General features: G+C 40.1%; 1 protein-coding gene across 2 annotated transcripts in view; it reads right to left on the bottom strand.

The window, feature by feature from the left end:
* Positions 1–16,096, bottom strand: part of ABCC3 (ATP binding cassette subfamily C member 3) — a 49,793-nt gene that overhangs the window by 24,931 nt on the left and 8,766 nt on the right. For both annotated transcript variants that reach the window (XR_012838234.1, XM_075770531.1), the window contains exons 2-7: positions 9,898–10,074; positions 8,898–9,023; positions 7,871–8,008; positions 5,987–6,112; positions 5,165–5,226; positions 3,857–3,988 (exon numbers count right to left, since the gene is read on the bottom strand). Coding sequence is in view for 1 of the 2 variants with exons in the window: in XM_075770531.1 (XP_075626646.1) it covers positions 3,857–3,988; positions 5,165–5,226; positions 5,987–6,112; positions 7,871–8,008; positions 8,898–9,023; positions 9,898–10,074 (761 nt within the window). In the remaining variant the exon portion in view is untranslated. The remainder of the gene's footprint in view (positions 1–3,856; positions 3,989–5,164; positions 5,227–5,986; positions 6,113–7,870; positions 8,009–8,897; positions 9,024–9,897; positions 10,075–16,096) is intronic.

A 16,096-nucleotide genomic window follows, 5' to 3' on the forward strand; every position in this document is an offset into this window, starting at 1 on the left:
TACTGATCAATAGCAAGACTTTCAACAAGATCTAGGTGCACTCAGGGATAGGCCACTCTTGTGTAATGAGTCTTGTTTTCTTTTCTTTTCCTGCAGTATTTAAGAGGTGTACTCCATGGGCCAGAAAAATCAATCACCATGGGATGAGAATGTGGCGCAAAGGAGTAGCAGATGAAGGCCTGACTTCCTTTGGCAGAGAATAGAGTTGACCTTGAATCTCCAATTTCTTGTAGAGGAATCCCCTAATAGTTGCTATTTATGTCTTTTACATTTATTCAATTAGTAGCTGTACTAAACCTTTAGCCTTATGTTATCACACAGCTGCTTTCAGACAAGTAGTCTGAATCCCTCCGTGGAGACAGGCATTGAATCACACACCAAGCTAAGAGCGGAAGCAGGCACAGCCCTCTCAAAATATAGTTTTGCATTACTTGAAAGACTACAAACCACAGCACCTGCAAAGCTGAGCCATCTCCGAGATCTGGGCTGCAGCTGTCCGAGGTTCTTCCAGGACAGAAAGTTTGGGTTTAGGTGGCTAAATTTTACCCAGATGACAATTTAAGCATTTAAACCCTGTTTGTCTGTATCCCTTTCTTACTTTGGGCTTCTCTTTCTCCATCTGCAACATAAGTCAATGGAAGTGACCTCTTCTGCAAAGCTCTTTGAGACTGACTGGTGAAAAACAGACCCAACAGATTCGTGCTGCTCTCCAGGGCTCTGGATGAGTTTTCTAGAAGCACCTCTGGGGTTTAGGTGCCTGACTTCTGTTGCCCATCAAAAAAGATGGGGTGCTCTGGGAAATTATTTCCTTCATGAACTGCTCTCAAAGAGCAGCCTGGCAGCTTTTCTACCAGCAAATATGAAACTGCTGTTGTTTCTTGGGGACGATGGGACCTAGAGAACAATTTCCTGAATGTCAGCCAGGGAAGGTTAAGTCCAGGTGGAGCAGGGAGAAGGAAGTTAGTCTGGGGCACATAAGCCTTATAAGAAGGGACAGATAGAAGAGAGACCGTAGGAACAGTGAAAACTTGGAAGAAGGCATTTGAAAAATAGCTTGTAAGTACTAGCAAGTGAGGTTGGATTGATGAAGCTTCATAAAGAGCGTGCAGGTTTGGGTGTTTTGCTTTTTTTTTTTGAGCTGGCTGGCTGCAGAGTCAAATAATTTCAACAGCCTGTGAGCGTTCAAAATGATCACTGTGACTAACAGTCCACAGGTAGAAACTTGTTCGTATCCTTTCAAACAAAAGCATGTGCAAATCCCAATTCGTTTGCAATAAAGTTTGAGGGCAGGGGGAGAACCTAAACCAGACATTTTCTTTTTTCCCCAGACAAGAACAAACAGTGTTGTCTTTGTCCTTCCAGATCAAACCTGGAGAGTTTATGAGCAAAGCTTTATTTTTCTGGCAGCCAGGCTGTTAAACTCATTGAAGGATTTAAAGAAACAAGACTATTTGCCCCTAACTTTGTGCTATTAAAAATGTTTATTATAGTGAGCTAACAGCAAGGCAATAGTTCTCTCGCAGCAAAAAATCCCAAAGGGAGAAAATCACTTCTAGTGTTTACTACGGGTAGCTAGGTGAGGTCAGGTTTTCAGCAGTGTGTGGGACTGCTCACACCCAGCTTTTTATCAAAGCAAAAAGCATGTGCCTGGTTTCCATTATTAATACTAAGGCAGATAATAGATGCTGATTATCTCATGGGAAAACACATAGCTTTCTCAATGGTGATGACAAGGCCCTGCATCTTCAACTGTCCTCAGAAGCATAGTCTCAGAAGCTAATTAAAAATGAGGCAAAACAGATTCCAGCTCTCTCTTCTCCATCCAGCACAGTTCTAACTTTCTCAGAAGCAACTGCACTTACCAGTAAAGTGAGCAAGTAAAGACTTTGGCCATACACGCAAAGAGAGCAAAAGCAAAGGAAAAATACTCGTTGCATGCTTTGTTATCTATAACAATAACTTAAATCCACACTGATCTCTCCTGTAACTCATGAGTAGCAAATGAATTATTAGCAATTATTTAACAGTGATTCACAAGACAGCTGTGAAACAAAAATGTAAAAAAGGTTTTGTAGGTTTAGGAACAATAGAAATGTGATAATCATTAACAACAAAAAAAAAGGTTTAAAGCTTTGGCTATGCCAGAGTTGCAACTGATTAAGTTTTTAAAAATAAATTACTACTATGTACACTGCAAATATTTTCCATGACCCTTTCAACACATGTACAACTCGACACTGCATTTTTAATGCCATAAAAGCTTGCTCAGAGCAGATTTAATGAGTTAAAAAAAGAGTATTTACAACAGCTCCCAAGCAACTACCATTAATGTTATTTGACATGAAGTAATTGAGAATACCTACTTATAATTGAAGAATAAGCAGAGCCACGAATATTTTGATGTTACGCGAAACCCAGCAATCTGGAGTACAGTGATTTGCTTTGTTTTTTCTCTTTTCCTTACCTTAGAATCATTAATATAGTCACCACAAAATTTTACCTGAGCTAAATACAAGCCAGAATTTATGGTTAAATTCATTGCCAACTGGCCCCAGTTTGTATGAATAATTTCCAAAATGCAACGAACCCCATGACAAAGTTCCAGGCATGGTTTCTGGTTTCCTAGCAAAAGTTTTCCTGGACCCTAGGCACTTCTGCACAATTCCTGTGCTCTTACTATATAAAAGCCTGGGGGAGTAAGATTTATGTCTGTGCAGCTAAAGACCAGAAACCAGACAATGCACATTATTCCACACCATAAAAATAGAGACGTTAAGAAAACAAAAAAAACTCAAAGTAAAACCACAACGCACAGATGCACAGAGCACTAGTGGACAAGCTGCTGCTGTTAGTGCTGGAAACCTTTCAAATTTTAGCTGTGAAGTAGAACTCTCCACATCATATTCAGCCTTGCCAAGAATCTTACAACTCTCTCCTAATATTATCACATAATAGGGTCTTTCCAATTTGGCAAGGATATGCACAGAAGAGAACAGAGGAAAGCCTCCAGATGGAGAAGAAATCTCCACAATGAAAGGAAATGGAAGTGCAGGCCTCCTCCTTATTGACATTTTTCATTTGAATTATGCCATTATCACATCTATTTGTTTGGAAACATTTTGGACACTAACCAGTGGGAGAAGGAAATACAGTTGCACAATAGATAATGCCTTTAGATTAGATTAGGACAGAACATGCAATAAAAAGGATATCCTCTCCAGCATGGATGTAACTATATGCAAGTTCTGACCCTCATTCCATTTCCATCGGGAGTAGGGTCTCAGCTCTTAAAGTGGGACATCTCTTCCCCTCCTTCCTTTCACATGTTGAGATAGTTTCATATCTTTACTGCTAGGAATTGAAGAATTGCTCGCTGCTATGAGCCTTAAGGCTAAAAATAGTGTCAGGCCAAAACAAATCATGATGAGGATCATGAAGAATTCCTTTTGGTTCATGGTGCCTAGAAGTGGTGCTCTACCATATCTAGGAGGAATGCAATCATGGGGTTGGATGACGACCAGCTCAGTGACGAAAGCTGTTCATTTTCTACAATCCAACCCAACTGAATCCCTTCTTCTTACTTATCTTCAGCCCTTCTCCACTTGGTCAATGGCAGTACCTGCCCACGTACATTTTAAGCACCTAAAGTCTGTAGGTGGTGCACAAGCCCCAGAGGGCCCCTGCTTGCCTCTGCCTAGACATATTAAAAGAAGCAAATTTGACTGTTAATATTAATGGAGAACAGATTGGTTGATGAGGTAAGTGCCATTTTTGGTTGGCTCATTTTCAGGGATAAGCAGCTTATTAATGTTGAAACGACTCAGATCTCCGTTTGCAGACTTGTTTGTATACTTACTGTTTACACTCTGCTTTTTCTTTGTCCCACTCTTTACTTAGTTGTTGTACAATAATTTTTGAAGTATCATCTTCATTCAGTGACCACAAATCTTTATCTTCAAGGGGCCTTTTGTAACCAAGAATTGCCATGCTGCACATACAGAGAAAACCAGTCCAATTCAGTTTGGCTATTAGTACTTAAAGCATTGCTAGTAACCCTGGGACTACTAAGCTAACAAAAGCAAAAAGATACACCTCCATCTGCCTTTGTTCCTTACATTGATGTTTGCAATTAAGGAAAGGACATTACGTAGTTTTGATTACATGTATTTTATTGCAAACATCACTTCAGAAAATAGGACAGTAAAAACCAACTACAGAAGCATTTGAATGAAATTGCAGTGTTAAATGAAAACAGTGAAGCTTTAGAAGTGAGAATAAGTCTATCTGGAGTAACTGTCAGAGGTGAACAAAATACAGAAGTGAAGCTCACGTAAATTAAAGGAAAATCAGATTCCTCTCTCCAAATAAATGAAAATTACTGCTCCTCAACTGTCAGAGCAATTTTGTCAAGCGATACAAACATCTGGTTGCCAAGAATCTCAATGGGGAAACCGAACATTCAAAACTCTAGAAGTTTAGAAAGATCTCACTCTCTCATTAAAAAAACAAACTTTACAGGGCTGTTGCCAGGACAATGAAGTTATGTGGATGGAAGAATGAAGATCTCAACACCCTCGACCACTAAGAAAAAACTGGGTCTTAACATGACCTTTGACACGTGTTCCACTCCTTTATCATGGAGTAGTAGCAAACCCAATCTCAAATTTGCACCTTTAATACGCATGCCTTTTGACAGCCATATCAGTTGGTGGTAATCATTTGTATATATAACAGAGTTTACTTTCCCTCTTGCATGGAAAATGTCCTTATAAAAATGCATTCACCCATGATCCTCAACAGGAAACAAAATGCATCCTCAGGTAGGTGAAAGGTTGCCACAATTAATCTTGTGGAACACAGTCTTACATCTTGGTTTAGGTTATACTCCAACATGTGGTAAGCACAAGCAGACTGCGTATCCTATTAGTCGTGCCACAATTGTTGCCACTGCTCTTCAGAGAAGAAGTTTTGGCAGTATGAACACTCTGAAAGCTGTTTCTAAAGAGGCAAATACTAGAAGTGCCAACACCACTGTGGATGAAAGAGCATCCAACATCAACTGCTTACAGAGGAAAAATCTCTACATTGCTAACTCTGTACACCACACATCACAAGTAGAGTTTGGGGTTGTCAGCTGTCCAACAGCTTGAGAAGAGAAGCTTACCTTGTAAACCACCAAAATGTTAATCTTGACAGGAAGCCTGAAGTTAACTCTGGACATGGATTCTACAGTAAAGTTATGGGGGGAAAAAAACCCAAAATAAATAAAGCAAGACAGTCTATTTTGATCAGTTTTGGTATATTAGGTGCATACATGTAATATACCATATATGTCCTAACAAGACATAAAACTGATTTATTTCATTTCCTATGTCATGCAGAACTCTTTTTATCTTTAAAAATTGCTTTATATGCTGCCTTTAAATCATACTTAAAGTGAAATGTCATTCTATAGTTTCCGAAATGAACTCAACTTCTCTCTCAGCTCTCAATCCAATTATAGAGACCATTTTATGAATTGGAGAAGAAATTTAACCTGTGATACCACTAATACCTTCTGTTCTTCCATAATGTTCTTCCATATCTATTCTCAACACATATAGAATTCATTTATTAAGACAACCCTTATAGACTGTAGCTAACTCTAAATGAATGTTAAGCAAGTAGACCACCATCTCCACAAAAACCACTCTTGAAATAATTAATATTACACTTCAATGTTCATAAATGTAATTCAAACTGCTGTGAAGCAGCAAATAGGAGAGCCGCTTTCACTACATAGCTTCCAGTCATTACTGACAGCACATATAATGGAAAAATGCTTCAAACCCCAATATTACTCTCCATACCCAGTGTTTCCTAAGGGGGTCACCAAGTAGTGCAATCTCAATGACAAAGCTGTTTTCAATGACAAGTATCCCCAGTGGAACTCTCAAAACATGATATAGTCTGTAAAATGCAAATAAAGCAAAGTAAAAATACTTACAGGATCTGTATTAACAGGGGAAAAAAATGGAGGCTTTTCTTTAAAACATGAAAGGATCAACTCAATGATTATCAAAGCAAAGTAGATGTAAAACGTGGTAAACCTGAACCTTTCATTTACATGGCCCTAGAGAGAAAAAAGAATCACAGTAAATGATTGTTCTTATTGTACTTCCCCGCTCCCCAACACACACACACACATACTCTCACTCTCTCCCTCCGACTTTTTCAGTTTCTTTTGGCAATTTCTTTCTTCCTCTACAGTTGAATACTGCTGAGTAGTTGCTAGCAGGAATTATCTTACAAAAGTATGCACGTACCCTGTAAAGTGCCTAAGAACATGCTTATTTCCAAGCTTTTCATTAAATCATGTCACGTACAAAGTGCTTACACATCTTCACTGCATGCAGACACCCTCTGGAATCAGGGTTACATGACATCCTTTTAAATTACTCCAGGGGTTCTTGCAAAATCATGTCTTAAGCATAGGAATTGTCAACCCAGATCAGAGAACATCCATTTGCTTTAGTATCTTCTCACTGACAAGCAGTCAGTGTTAAATACTTTCAGAAGAAGCTGCAAAAAACCCCACTTTATTGCATAATAACAGTTCCATCTGCTCTAGAGATATTTCCTTTCCTACTCATCTGAGTCTGCAGTTAACTTAAAACTTCTTGCTGTGAGGGTACATCCCTTATACAGCTCTTTCATATCCTAATGTAGTCGTGAATGCTCTCACTGGTCACTTAAAATGTCTAAACCTTAAGTGCAAGAGAAAGAATATTTGGTCCTCTGCAGTTGCAAGAACAGAAGAAATTTTACCCATACCCGTTCTAAGGCTCTGCGCCCATAATTTTACATCGATTAAGGATTCAAACATTGATAGTCCAATATTTGTACTTATTCACCCCTACTATAGCTTTAAAATTGACTCTAAGAGGCATTTGAAAGAGTCTCACCAGGATTGCAGCTATTTTCTGAAGAAGTTCTGCACAAACTGTCATTTAAGGATTAATTCAATCTCTGCTGGAATATTTACAACAGCCTGGTATAGCAAAATCCTTGCTAAAAGGATAATGTTGCTAATAGTTACAAAAAAGTAAGTATAAAAAAAAAAAAAAGAAATTGCCAAACAGAATGAACACTGATTTCACTGAAGAGAAGCAATCACCTTAATGTTTTTCAAATACTCTTTTTCATTCCTAGCCTTTGATGATCTAATCACTGAAGCAATCTGCTTTGCCCTACTTAGTGAAATTTGTTTCTGTGAAAAACATAACAACTTTCTTACTGTGGGAGAACCTGCTATGTTTTCAAACAGGAATCATAACAGCCCAGGTTTCTTTCCTCTCCCTCCAACTTTCTGTTCCCTATTTACAGCCACAGTTGGAGTCAAAATGCTGTCCTCAGCACATCAGGCACTGACAAAAGAAAGCCTATGGAGGTGCATAATGTGGCCAAGCTGCCTAAGCAAAAAAGGAACATTACATATTAAAATGCGTCATCTCCCATTACTACCCATCCCTATTTAAGCAGGGCAGGGGAAGGGGGCTGCAAAAGGGAAAAGGGAAGAAGAAAAAAAAAAGAAAAAAAAAGAAAAAAAAAGAGTCTGTTCTAATATATATACGGTGTTGCTAGAGCCCTTACATGTCTGTCAGGTTTCCAGTATAGCCTTGGGCTAAGCAAAATCTACTTTTTGACATTGCATGAGAAATCCCAGCTCCCTTCAAGTTGCACAAGTCTGAGTCAAGGCAACAGAACCAAACTTTCTCTCTGGCAAAAGCTGGGCTCAGATCTGACTCCAAAGTCAGTGATTCATTCCCTTCACAGAGATGTTAATGCTACATTTCCTGTTCTCCAAGTGCTAACAAGGATGGCATGTTACCTGTGCTGTTGTAGTTATGATCTTAGACCGGAAAGGCCCCACGGCACAGAGCACAGACAAAAACCAGAAGATAATGAGCACTCCAGAGGACTGAACTCCTCTCAGCCTTTCATACTGAATAAGCAATGTAGCTAACAGCTGTAAAAGTAAATACAGGAACACGTGAACACAATCCCCCGTCCCACTGCTCCCCTTATTCACACTCCCAGCTGGCAGCTATTACAGTCATCATCGACAACAGGACCTCTTTGAAATAAGGCCCCATCATAACTTCACAGAAGTCAATGGAAAAACTTCCTCTATCTAAGGAAAGGAGCAAATAACTTTATGAAATAATTTGGTTTTACTATTTTCAGAGCCTCATCTCCAGAATTCAATTTTTAAACCAGACTTTGTACCTAGGGCTAGACACAATTAAATATTAGCTACAAACTTTTTAAACAAATGTAAGAGCTGTCATTTCTCCAGTCCAGATGGACAGTCATGACTTGTCTAGAAAACAAGATTTTAAAAAAATCTAGTAAAGGGTAAACTTAATGGGTAAATTTTACTGCTTCATTTTTCACACAGCAGCCCCAAGCCTGATTGTCATCCTAGGCAAAGCAAATTTGGCTTCTGTTTAATGGAGGAACAACCACCAGATAAGAGACAGTTTTACAAAGTCCAATTCAATACCGAACAATGCACAAGCCATGGGCTATCATATCTCCCGGTTTAGGCAAAGTCATATGCAAATTCTCTCCACACCCGGATCACAAGCCTGGCAAAATAGATGCAAGCAAGGTGGGAGACAGAACAATCTCTCCATTATAAAGATTTTAATTCACATAGCCGAGTCTATCTGCGAGAGATATCTGTAACTGTGGCCTTTTCGGTAAGCAAAATTTGCTTCAGTAATACAAGTACTAATCATTAAATTAAAAGAGTATAGGAAAAGGCAATAAACACAAAGGAACCCTTTCCCTTCTTCATCTGTCTAAGAAAGAGTTATTCTTATTGGCCACAATAAACAGAAACAGCTACAAACCACAGTGATGCCAACGATCAATGGAGTTACAAAATAGACTGGTGGAGGCGTTCTGTTTTGCAGGAGCTCGTGGAAAGAGTAGAATAGATCTGCCCAGCTCACGCACCACAGCAGGACACCGAACAGCTGAAAGTAGTCAAACAGAAACAGCATTTGGTAAACTCATCTCCAGGGGTAGTCAGAGGGCTAGCAAAACCGTTAGGATTCACAGATGCCCAGCAAGACAAAGCTGTGTAAACAGAACAATACTGCTGCATTCATTGGCTGCAATCAGGCTAATGGAATTGTCCCACTGCACCCAAACCAAGGATCTCCTCTCAAGTGCTTTCCAAGGGATTTGTAAACAGAATGAGTAGAAAGACTAACATATTTACCCGTTTCTTTCCCCATACTATTCAGTTTTGATTGGAAATACAGGCAGCATACAGATTAAAGGCAGACATGCCCTGAAGCAGAAGCCTGGAATTTTTCTTCAGGAATAATCCGTTCTCTCAGGGCCTATGGAAGGTGACTTCCCTGCTTTCCTTAGACCTAGCCATTTATAAACCTGAGGTGCTGTTGCCACCAGCCATCTCTTAAGGACAAGATGCAGATGAAATCACATAGCTATTGGGTGTGTAGAATGACTTGAAAAAATACTTTCTTGTGCTTGTCACAATGAGATTAAATTCTCACTAGACCTAAATTAAGGTCTTTGTTTAGCAGCTTTCAGTGGTTTAAAGCTTAAGTAAGGGCGAAGGAGCATAGTTTTGGCTCAACAAAGGGGTGAACCCTACTGCAGAGCAATCAACTCCTCTCTCTACCCAGAAATGTGAGCTCGCAGGATGGATTTCCTTACAGATGAGCTATCCTCAGAAATCTGTACATATATTGTTCTTTCCTATAAGCAAGTTCTTCAGTTCCCCCATAAATCAGAGAGAATTTTCTTTAAAACCTACTGCAGCACTTGCTTGGATACTGAACTAATGCTAACAATCTCAAAACTGTAAAAAGATCTTACCGTCTTGAACCTGCTCAACACAGAAAGCACGATGTACCCTCTTTTGTTGTGCTTTAGGTAGAAAAGATAAAAGGGTAATGCACTCCATAGATAAATGCTAGGGATCCACGCTAGGATGGTATTCTGGAAACACGGTGTCAGGTCTGGATTATTGGTGTGTATTGAAAGATTTGAATCCTGGAAAAAAAGATGAGACTTTTATTAATAGAGAGGCACTGCCAATTGGAACATCTGCTTGAAGAAGTTGTATCCAAATTCTGCTGCAGTTAGCAAATGGCCTCAGTAAAAGCTTTCCAAAAATATCTATCCCAACTACTTCTTGTTAATCTGCTATAGTAAAGGGGCTAAGTACAGTTTTAAATACTGGGCAAAACCTAGAAAGACAGATTTCTGCCCTCTTGTATCTCAGAGCTGGACATACATTTCATAGCAGAGAAACACCTTGTTTTTCTGTCTTTGCTAAGGCTGTTACATGCGCTGATATCATGGCATTTCTCAGGCATTCCCAGCCTGGAGTGCAACTGCTAAACAAAGCTCTTGAGGTAAAATCCTCGACTTGAGGACTCATCCAGCAAGAATGTCCAGCACTGGAGAAAATATTAGATTTAGAGCAACTGTACACTGACCTGGGAAAACCCCCTCTGTTTATGACTAAAATTTTGTCCTTCTTACTCATATGCCTCCAACTATAATTACTTCCCTATTCTAAACTAAGATGAAAGGAATGTATTGTACATGCAGGTAGGAATATGGGTTTTCTTGCAAATCGCAAGCAATGCTTTCCATCTGTGACCTTTGACACCACAATTCACATATGCAACTTGTACCTAAGGATTTGAATGCACAACGCGCAAACACACAGTTACACAAGTTCAAATTAAAATAGAAATTTCAGTACAGTTAAGGGGAACTTGGTTTTAATCAAACCTACTGGAAATTCACAACTTGCATTTCACCATCTGATGTGTCATCTTATACGCGGTAGATAAATACTTACTTGCAGGAAATGTAAAATTACTTTGTTTTACTATCATGAACAAGCAGATGATAAAACTAAGATATCTGTGGTGCCTTATCTCTGTACTAGAATAATTTACTTGTACCTACTTATTTTTGGATATGAGCTCTCAATAGAAGTATGTTTTAGTTAAGCCAAGCCACTTCTCCCCATCTCTTACAAATGAATGATTGACTAGTCTGAATATGAATTCTTCAAAAGTATTTTCAGCCCTGCTTTAGTTTACCAATACAAAAGAGACCAAATGCCAAAAGCCATGGCTGATTTTAGGAGAATTGAAGAGCCACAGTCTGCTATTCATCGGCGATGATCTGTCAGAAGGGACATGCATCACTGCATCGGCTCATATACATGTGAAATTGCTCATAAGTACAATGAAACTACAAAGCCTTGGCAGGTTGCAGGATGGTTAGGCTGAACTGTGACAAGTTTGTCACTCAGTACTTCAGCTTTGGCACAAATGAAACCTCTGGCAATGGTGAAGGGTGGCACAGATCCATTAGCTGTGCATCTGAACTGCAGCCTTTAGTGCCGCAGAGTTAGTGCCTCTCCAGCCGAGAAATGGCTCTTCTGGAGGCATGCAAGCACCCAGTGTGGGCCACGGGAATAAAAACATTCCCATTTACCTAAACAGGTTTGTCCAGACCTTGGGGAAACTCCAGGCACAAATCAACAACACAGAGGCAATTACACTACAATTTAAACACAAGATCAAACCCAAACAAAACTCCAGCCTCACATTTAAATTATTTCTGTGTTTTCCTCCAGCAAGCAGGTCTCTGGCACCAGAAAGGAAGATAACATTTAAAGAGCACCCATTTTTGGCTCATCATCAAAACACTTCAGCATCTCTAACATGATAAGCTCCCCTAGCAGCTACCCTGCCTCGGGCAGGAGATGCCCTCTAGAAGTTTGGAGCTGAAGAGCTCTTTAGTTCCAAAGCAGAAGCTTATTTATTATCGTTTATTCAACAAAATACTAATTTCCTCTTTAAATTACATGTGGTTTAGCAATGTCTTGAGCATGTTTGCAATTGTGCTCCTTTTGTTTGCTGGAAAAAATCCTGAAAAAAGAAAGTTGAGGAAGAATAGCAATAACTGGGCACAGAATAAAACAAAGATTCTGTTTAAGGGAAAAGTTATTGAGGGGGGGGGGGGAGGGGAGTACTCTTAATTTAAACCTTTCCTATAAGACCAAAATGTCCAGAAATGGCTGTCTGACAGCAACCTAGAAACTGCCCCAGATGTCCATTAAATTTGGACTGAACACAAGCTGACTATTGTATCCAAGACACAGACTGTGTGGCTGCCAAGCCATTTAAAGGTTTTCATTAACTCTTATTTAAACAAGGCAAAGGACTTGCATTTCTGAATGAATAAATACAGCTGGCCAGAAAACAAAAATTCTGTCCTAAAAAAACACGTAAGGTTTTGAGATTCGGTTGAATTATCCCTGAGAATATAAGTGGAACCTTTCCAAAATCATGTGAAAATACAAGCAGCAGCACCCACCCAATGACCAAGAGCCTACTACTTCCATGGCACATGGGAAACAGGGATATGGACTGAAGGAGAAACCTATGTCCAAAGTGACAGACCTGACTACTGGCTATCTTGGTAATGTTTTCCCAGGTCCAATTCCATCCTGGACCAGATAAACATGCTTTCCTGGAAGAGATCTGTTTCTGTAAAAAGTTGCCCTTTCAACAAACTGGTGTTTCCCAAGAGCAGACTCTTTCCATCCTTGAATACAATGAGAGGGGTTCCTGTTAGAAGATACAGTACCTGAAACATTTTAGTGTAATTCCATGCAAATTACTTGCTCTCCCTAAGGCCAGACCACAGTGGACTAATGCTGCCATGCCATGTAGCATGAATTATTATTATTACTACTACTTTTAAATCTGGGAATCTGAAAGTTGTGTTTCTTACCAAGCTGGATCTGTTCTCACAAAGCTGGCAGTTCCACTTCATGGCTTTATAAATCACACTGACAGCATATATTCCAACATCAACTCCAACCATAAACAACTCATTTTGAGTCAGAATATGACACAAAATCTCAATACAATCTATCCTGACCAAGCCAACATTGTTAAATATTGCTAAATACCCTTCAATTCAGCAGTAAAGTTACGGAACTCCACCCTTGAGAACAAACACAAGAAGCAACGGCTGGAAGGACACACCAGCTCTTTGACTCCTATCTTTAAGGCTCCTGCTTTAATCTGTCTTTGCCTTTCCATATTCTGAACTCTGTCCTGGTAAACAGAGCAAGTTTAAATGCTTCTTGTGCCCCAGTCTGATTGAGGATGAAAATACCCAACTTGAGCTGTCTGGGTTTGAGGGTTTTCCTTGAACTCGCTGGTGAAAGATGTCTAATATGCTAACGTTGTATAGCGCATGTGTTCCTTGGCTCGTGGCTCTGTGCTGTCCCAACAGCCGCTCACCTTCCTCTGTGCATCACAGCTCTGTCTCAGGGTGCCCTTCAATGAAAGCCCACTGAAAACAGTCTGCAGGCAGCTCTGTGACCCATCAACAGGCATCTTGCAAGGGGAAATCCTCAGCAGCACATGTTGGGAAACATCACTTTCTCTAAGAAACTCATCCCAGGGAAACTCTAACAGCCAGCATGTCCATCACAGCTAACATCCCTGTCAGCTCGCTTCCCCACAAGCAAATCTTAAGGGCAGTAACCTGTAACCTGTTCCTAATCCAGACTCACACCATGCTCTGTGGCTCCTCCAGACTGCCAAGGGCTCTGTGGCAGCTGTCTGTAAGCAATGCAGTAGCATGGATCAGGTTGGAGGCTCTGCTGGTGAGATACAGCACTGCAGAAATACCAGCCTGCTGTACTGAACCCCCAGACACACAATTTACTTAATCCTGTAATAATACTTAAATGCAATGCCAACATCCACGGGAAAAGAGATTAGAGATGCTTATTACAGCTTCACAGCAGACAAGGGGTCCCCTGGAGTCTAAAACTTACAAATTAGGGGGACTTTCTTTTGATCAGTTAAGAATATCATTGACATTGCCCCTTGGGGCAGCTTTCAATCATACCCATCACTCCAGTCAGTCTTTGGATAAACACGACCCTCATAGTAAGGGCCATCTGTGCAGTAGGACTTACATTTAAATGAGCAGTTTTAAATATATGATCTTAATTTAAGGGACGGTATTCAATGGGGGAAGCTCTGAGCAACATTAAATCTCCTCTAATAATTAGCACTTTCCCCTCTAGAAAAGAACACTGCTATTGAAAAGGCTATCCTTAAAACTGATAATGTACTTAAAGGAAACAGAAGTTCAACCCAACTTACCCTGGGTTTCTTGCACATCATCCCTTACAGCTTTCAAAGCAAAGGGAGAACAAACAGAAAGCCTAAAGCTGGCTGAAAAACAGGAACAGAGAAATTCCTGCCTATCCCTTTCCCAAACCCCAAGGATGGCGTTAAGAGACCCTGCTGAGAAAGACCAGTTGGGGTTCTGGTCTGGGGTTAAGTCTAAACCAACTCCTACTCCATTACAGAAGCTTAAAATAGAAGTGGCTCACATGGGCTTTACCCAGCATAAATGCTGCAGTAACGCTCCTCAAACAGCCGGCAATGGAAAGCTTCTAAACCCTAGGGAAGACTAATGATATCTTGTGTAGTCTCCAGCAGTTACCTTCATTGAGTGGACAAATTAATACATGTTTCTCTCTAAGTTTCTATAGCACAAAAAGAATTGGGAAAAGCACAGGAAACACAAATTCATTTTTTATCTGCTGGAAAGGTGAAGGCCATTGTGTTGACGTCATTCACACTCTACCCAAGGTTAACACATGCCATATCACTGATTCTGTGTCAGTTATAACTAGTTGGCACATTATTCAAGATTAAAAATCAAATTGGAAAGCTAACTGGGAAGGTACACATGAGTAAGAGATAAGGAAGTGAATAACTGAAAGTAACAACCATGGAAATGGTATCTCTTGTAGCAGAAATTGTCAGTGAGAACTTGAATGCAGAGGAGAATCTTCCTGCCTGTCTTTTGCCCCTAGTTATGGTAGATATCCTGCCAGTGAGTTTCACTTGCACAGCCTGGCAAAACAAAACAAAACAAAAACAAAAAGGGTTTTCTCTTGGCTTTACCACACAGCCTCCTCCCAAGCACAAGGATGGCTCTACAGTTACAGCTCTGAACCTCAACACCAAAAATACCAGGGCTCAGTCTTAGCTACAGCACAGGCTTCATCTCAGCCTCTCCATGTCTCACCTCCCACTTTTAGCTGTTGTCCATCTCCTCTGTTTTGTCCTTGCTGGTAAGCAACTTGGGGCAAACTCTAGTAATCATTTTAGAGCACAAATGCAAACAAACCTCTGCTCCAGACCTCCAGAAAGCTGTCGTTTTCAAATGGCCTTTTCAGAGCAAGATCATTCTTCTACAGTTCCAAAGGAACAATTTCACCCTTATGCACAAAAGAACTAACATGCTTCATTAATCCACAGTGACTGCACAGCCCAATTCCTTCATATGATTACATTTTTATCCCCCCCCGCCCCAAGGCAAAAGATAATGACATTGTCCACTGCAACAACACAACAATACTGCTTGGAAAACAGGTGAGGTTCAGAGGATGTAAGTATTTATAGTACTGCATGAACCACACAGTTAATAACCAGAAATAGTATTCTTCCGTTTACAAAGCACACTGCAACGGTTATCTACATTAGTGAAGGACACCATGAAGGATGCTGAACTTTCTTTCACAGCAGTAAAAGGATCTTTAGTGGCTTATTTTAATGGATCAAATAGACCTTGCACAAGTTCATAGCCTATATGAGCTAGCTTATGGTTGTGGAGTAACTACTCACAGGTTTTTCCTTGAGTTGAAGTGTTATGGTACCAATCACACAATGCACTTGAGAACTGTGGGCCAGACATCCAAAAAAATCAATGTATGGGCTTAATGACAGGTGTTATACAAAACCATAAGTTTCTCTTTCTTCTCCTTTTAGTTTTTGAGTTTTAGGAATAGAAGTTCAGAGCTTCTCTGCCATCATGAATAAAAATAAGTCAGAATCAAAAAAAGGTAGGTTCATATTCTGCCACAGTCATGTAACCCTGGGAAATGGGTCTTTCAGAAAAGCACCTATAGCTTAAGAGAGGTAGTAAAGTAGAAGCTGTCCACAGG

Source organism: Balearica regulorum, chromosome 18 (assembly GCF_011004875.1).
Source record: "Balearica regulorum gibbericeps isolate bBalReg1 chromosome 18, bBalReg1.pri, whole genome shotgun sequence".
In the NCBI taxonomy this organism is placed as follows: Eukaryota; Metazoa; Chordata; class Aves; order Gruiformes; family Gruidae; genus Balearica; species Balearica regulorum.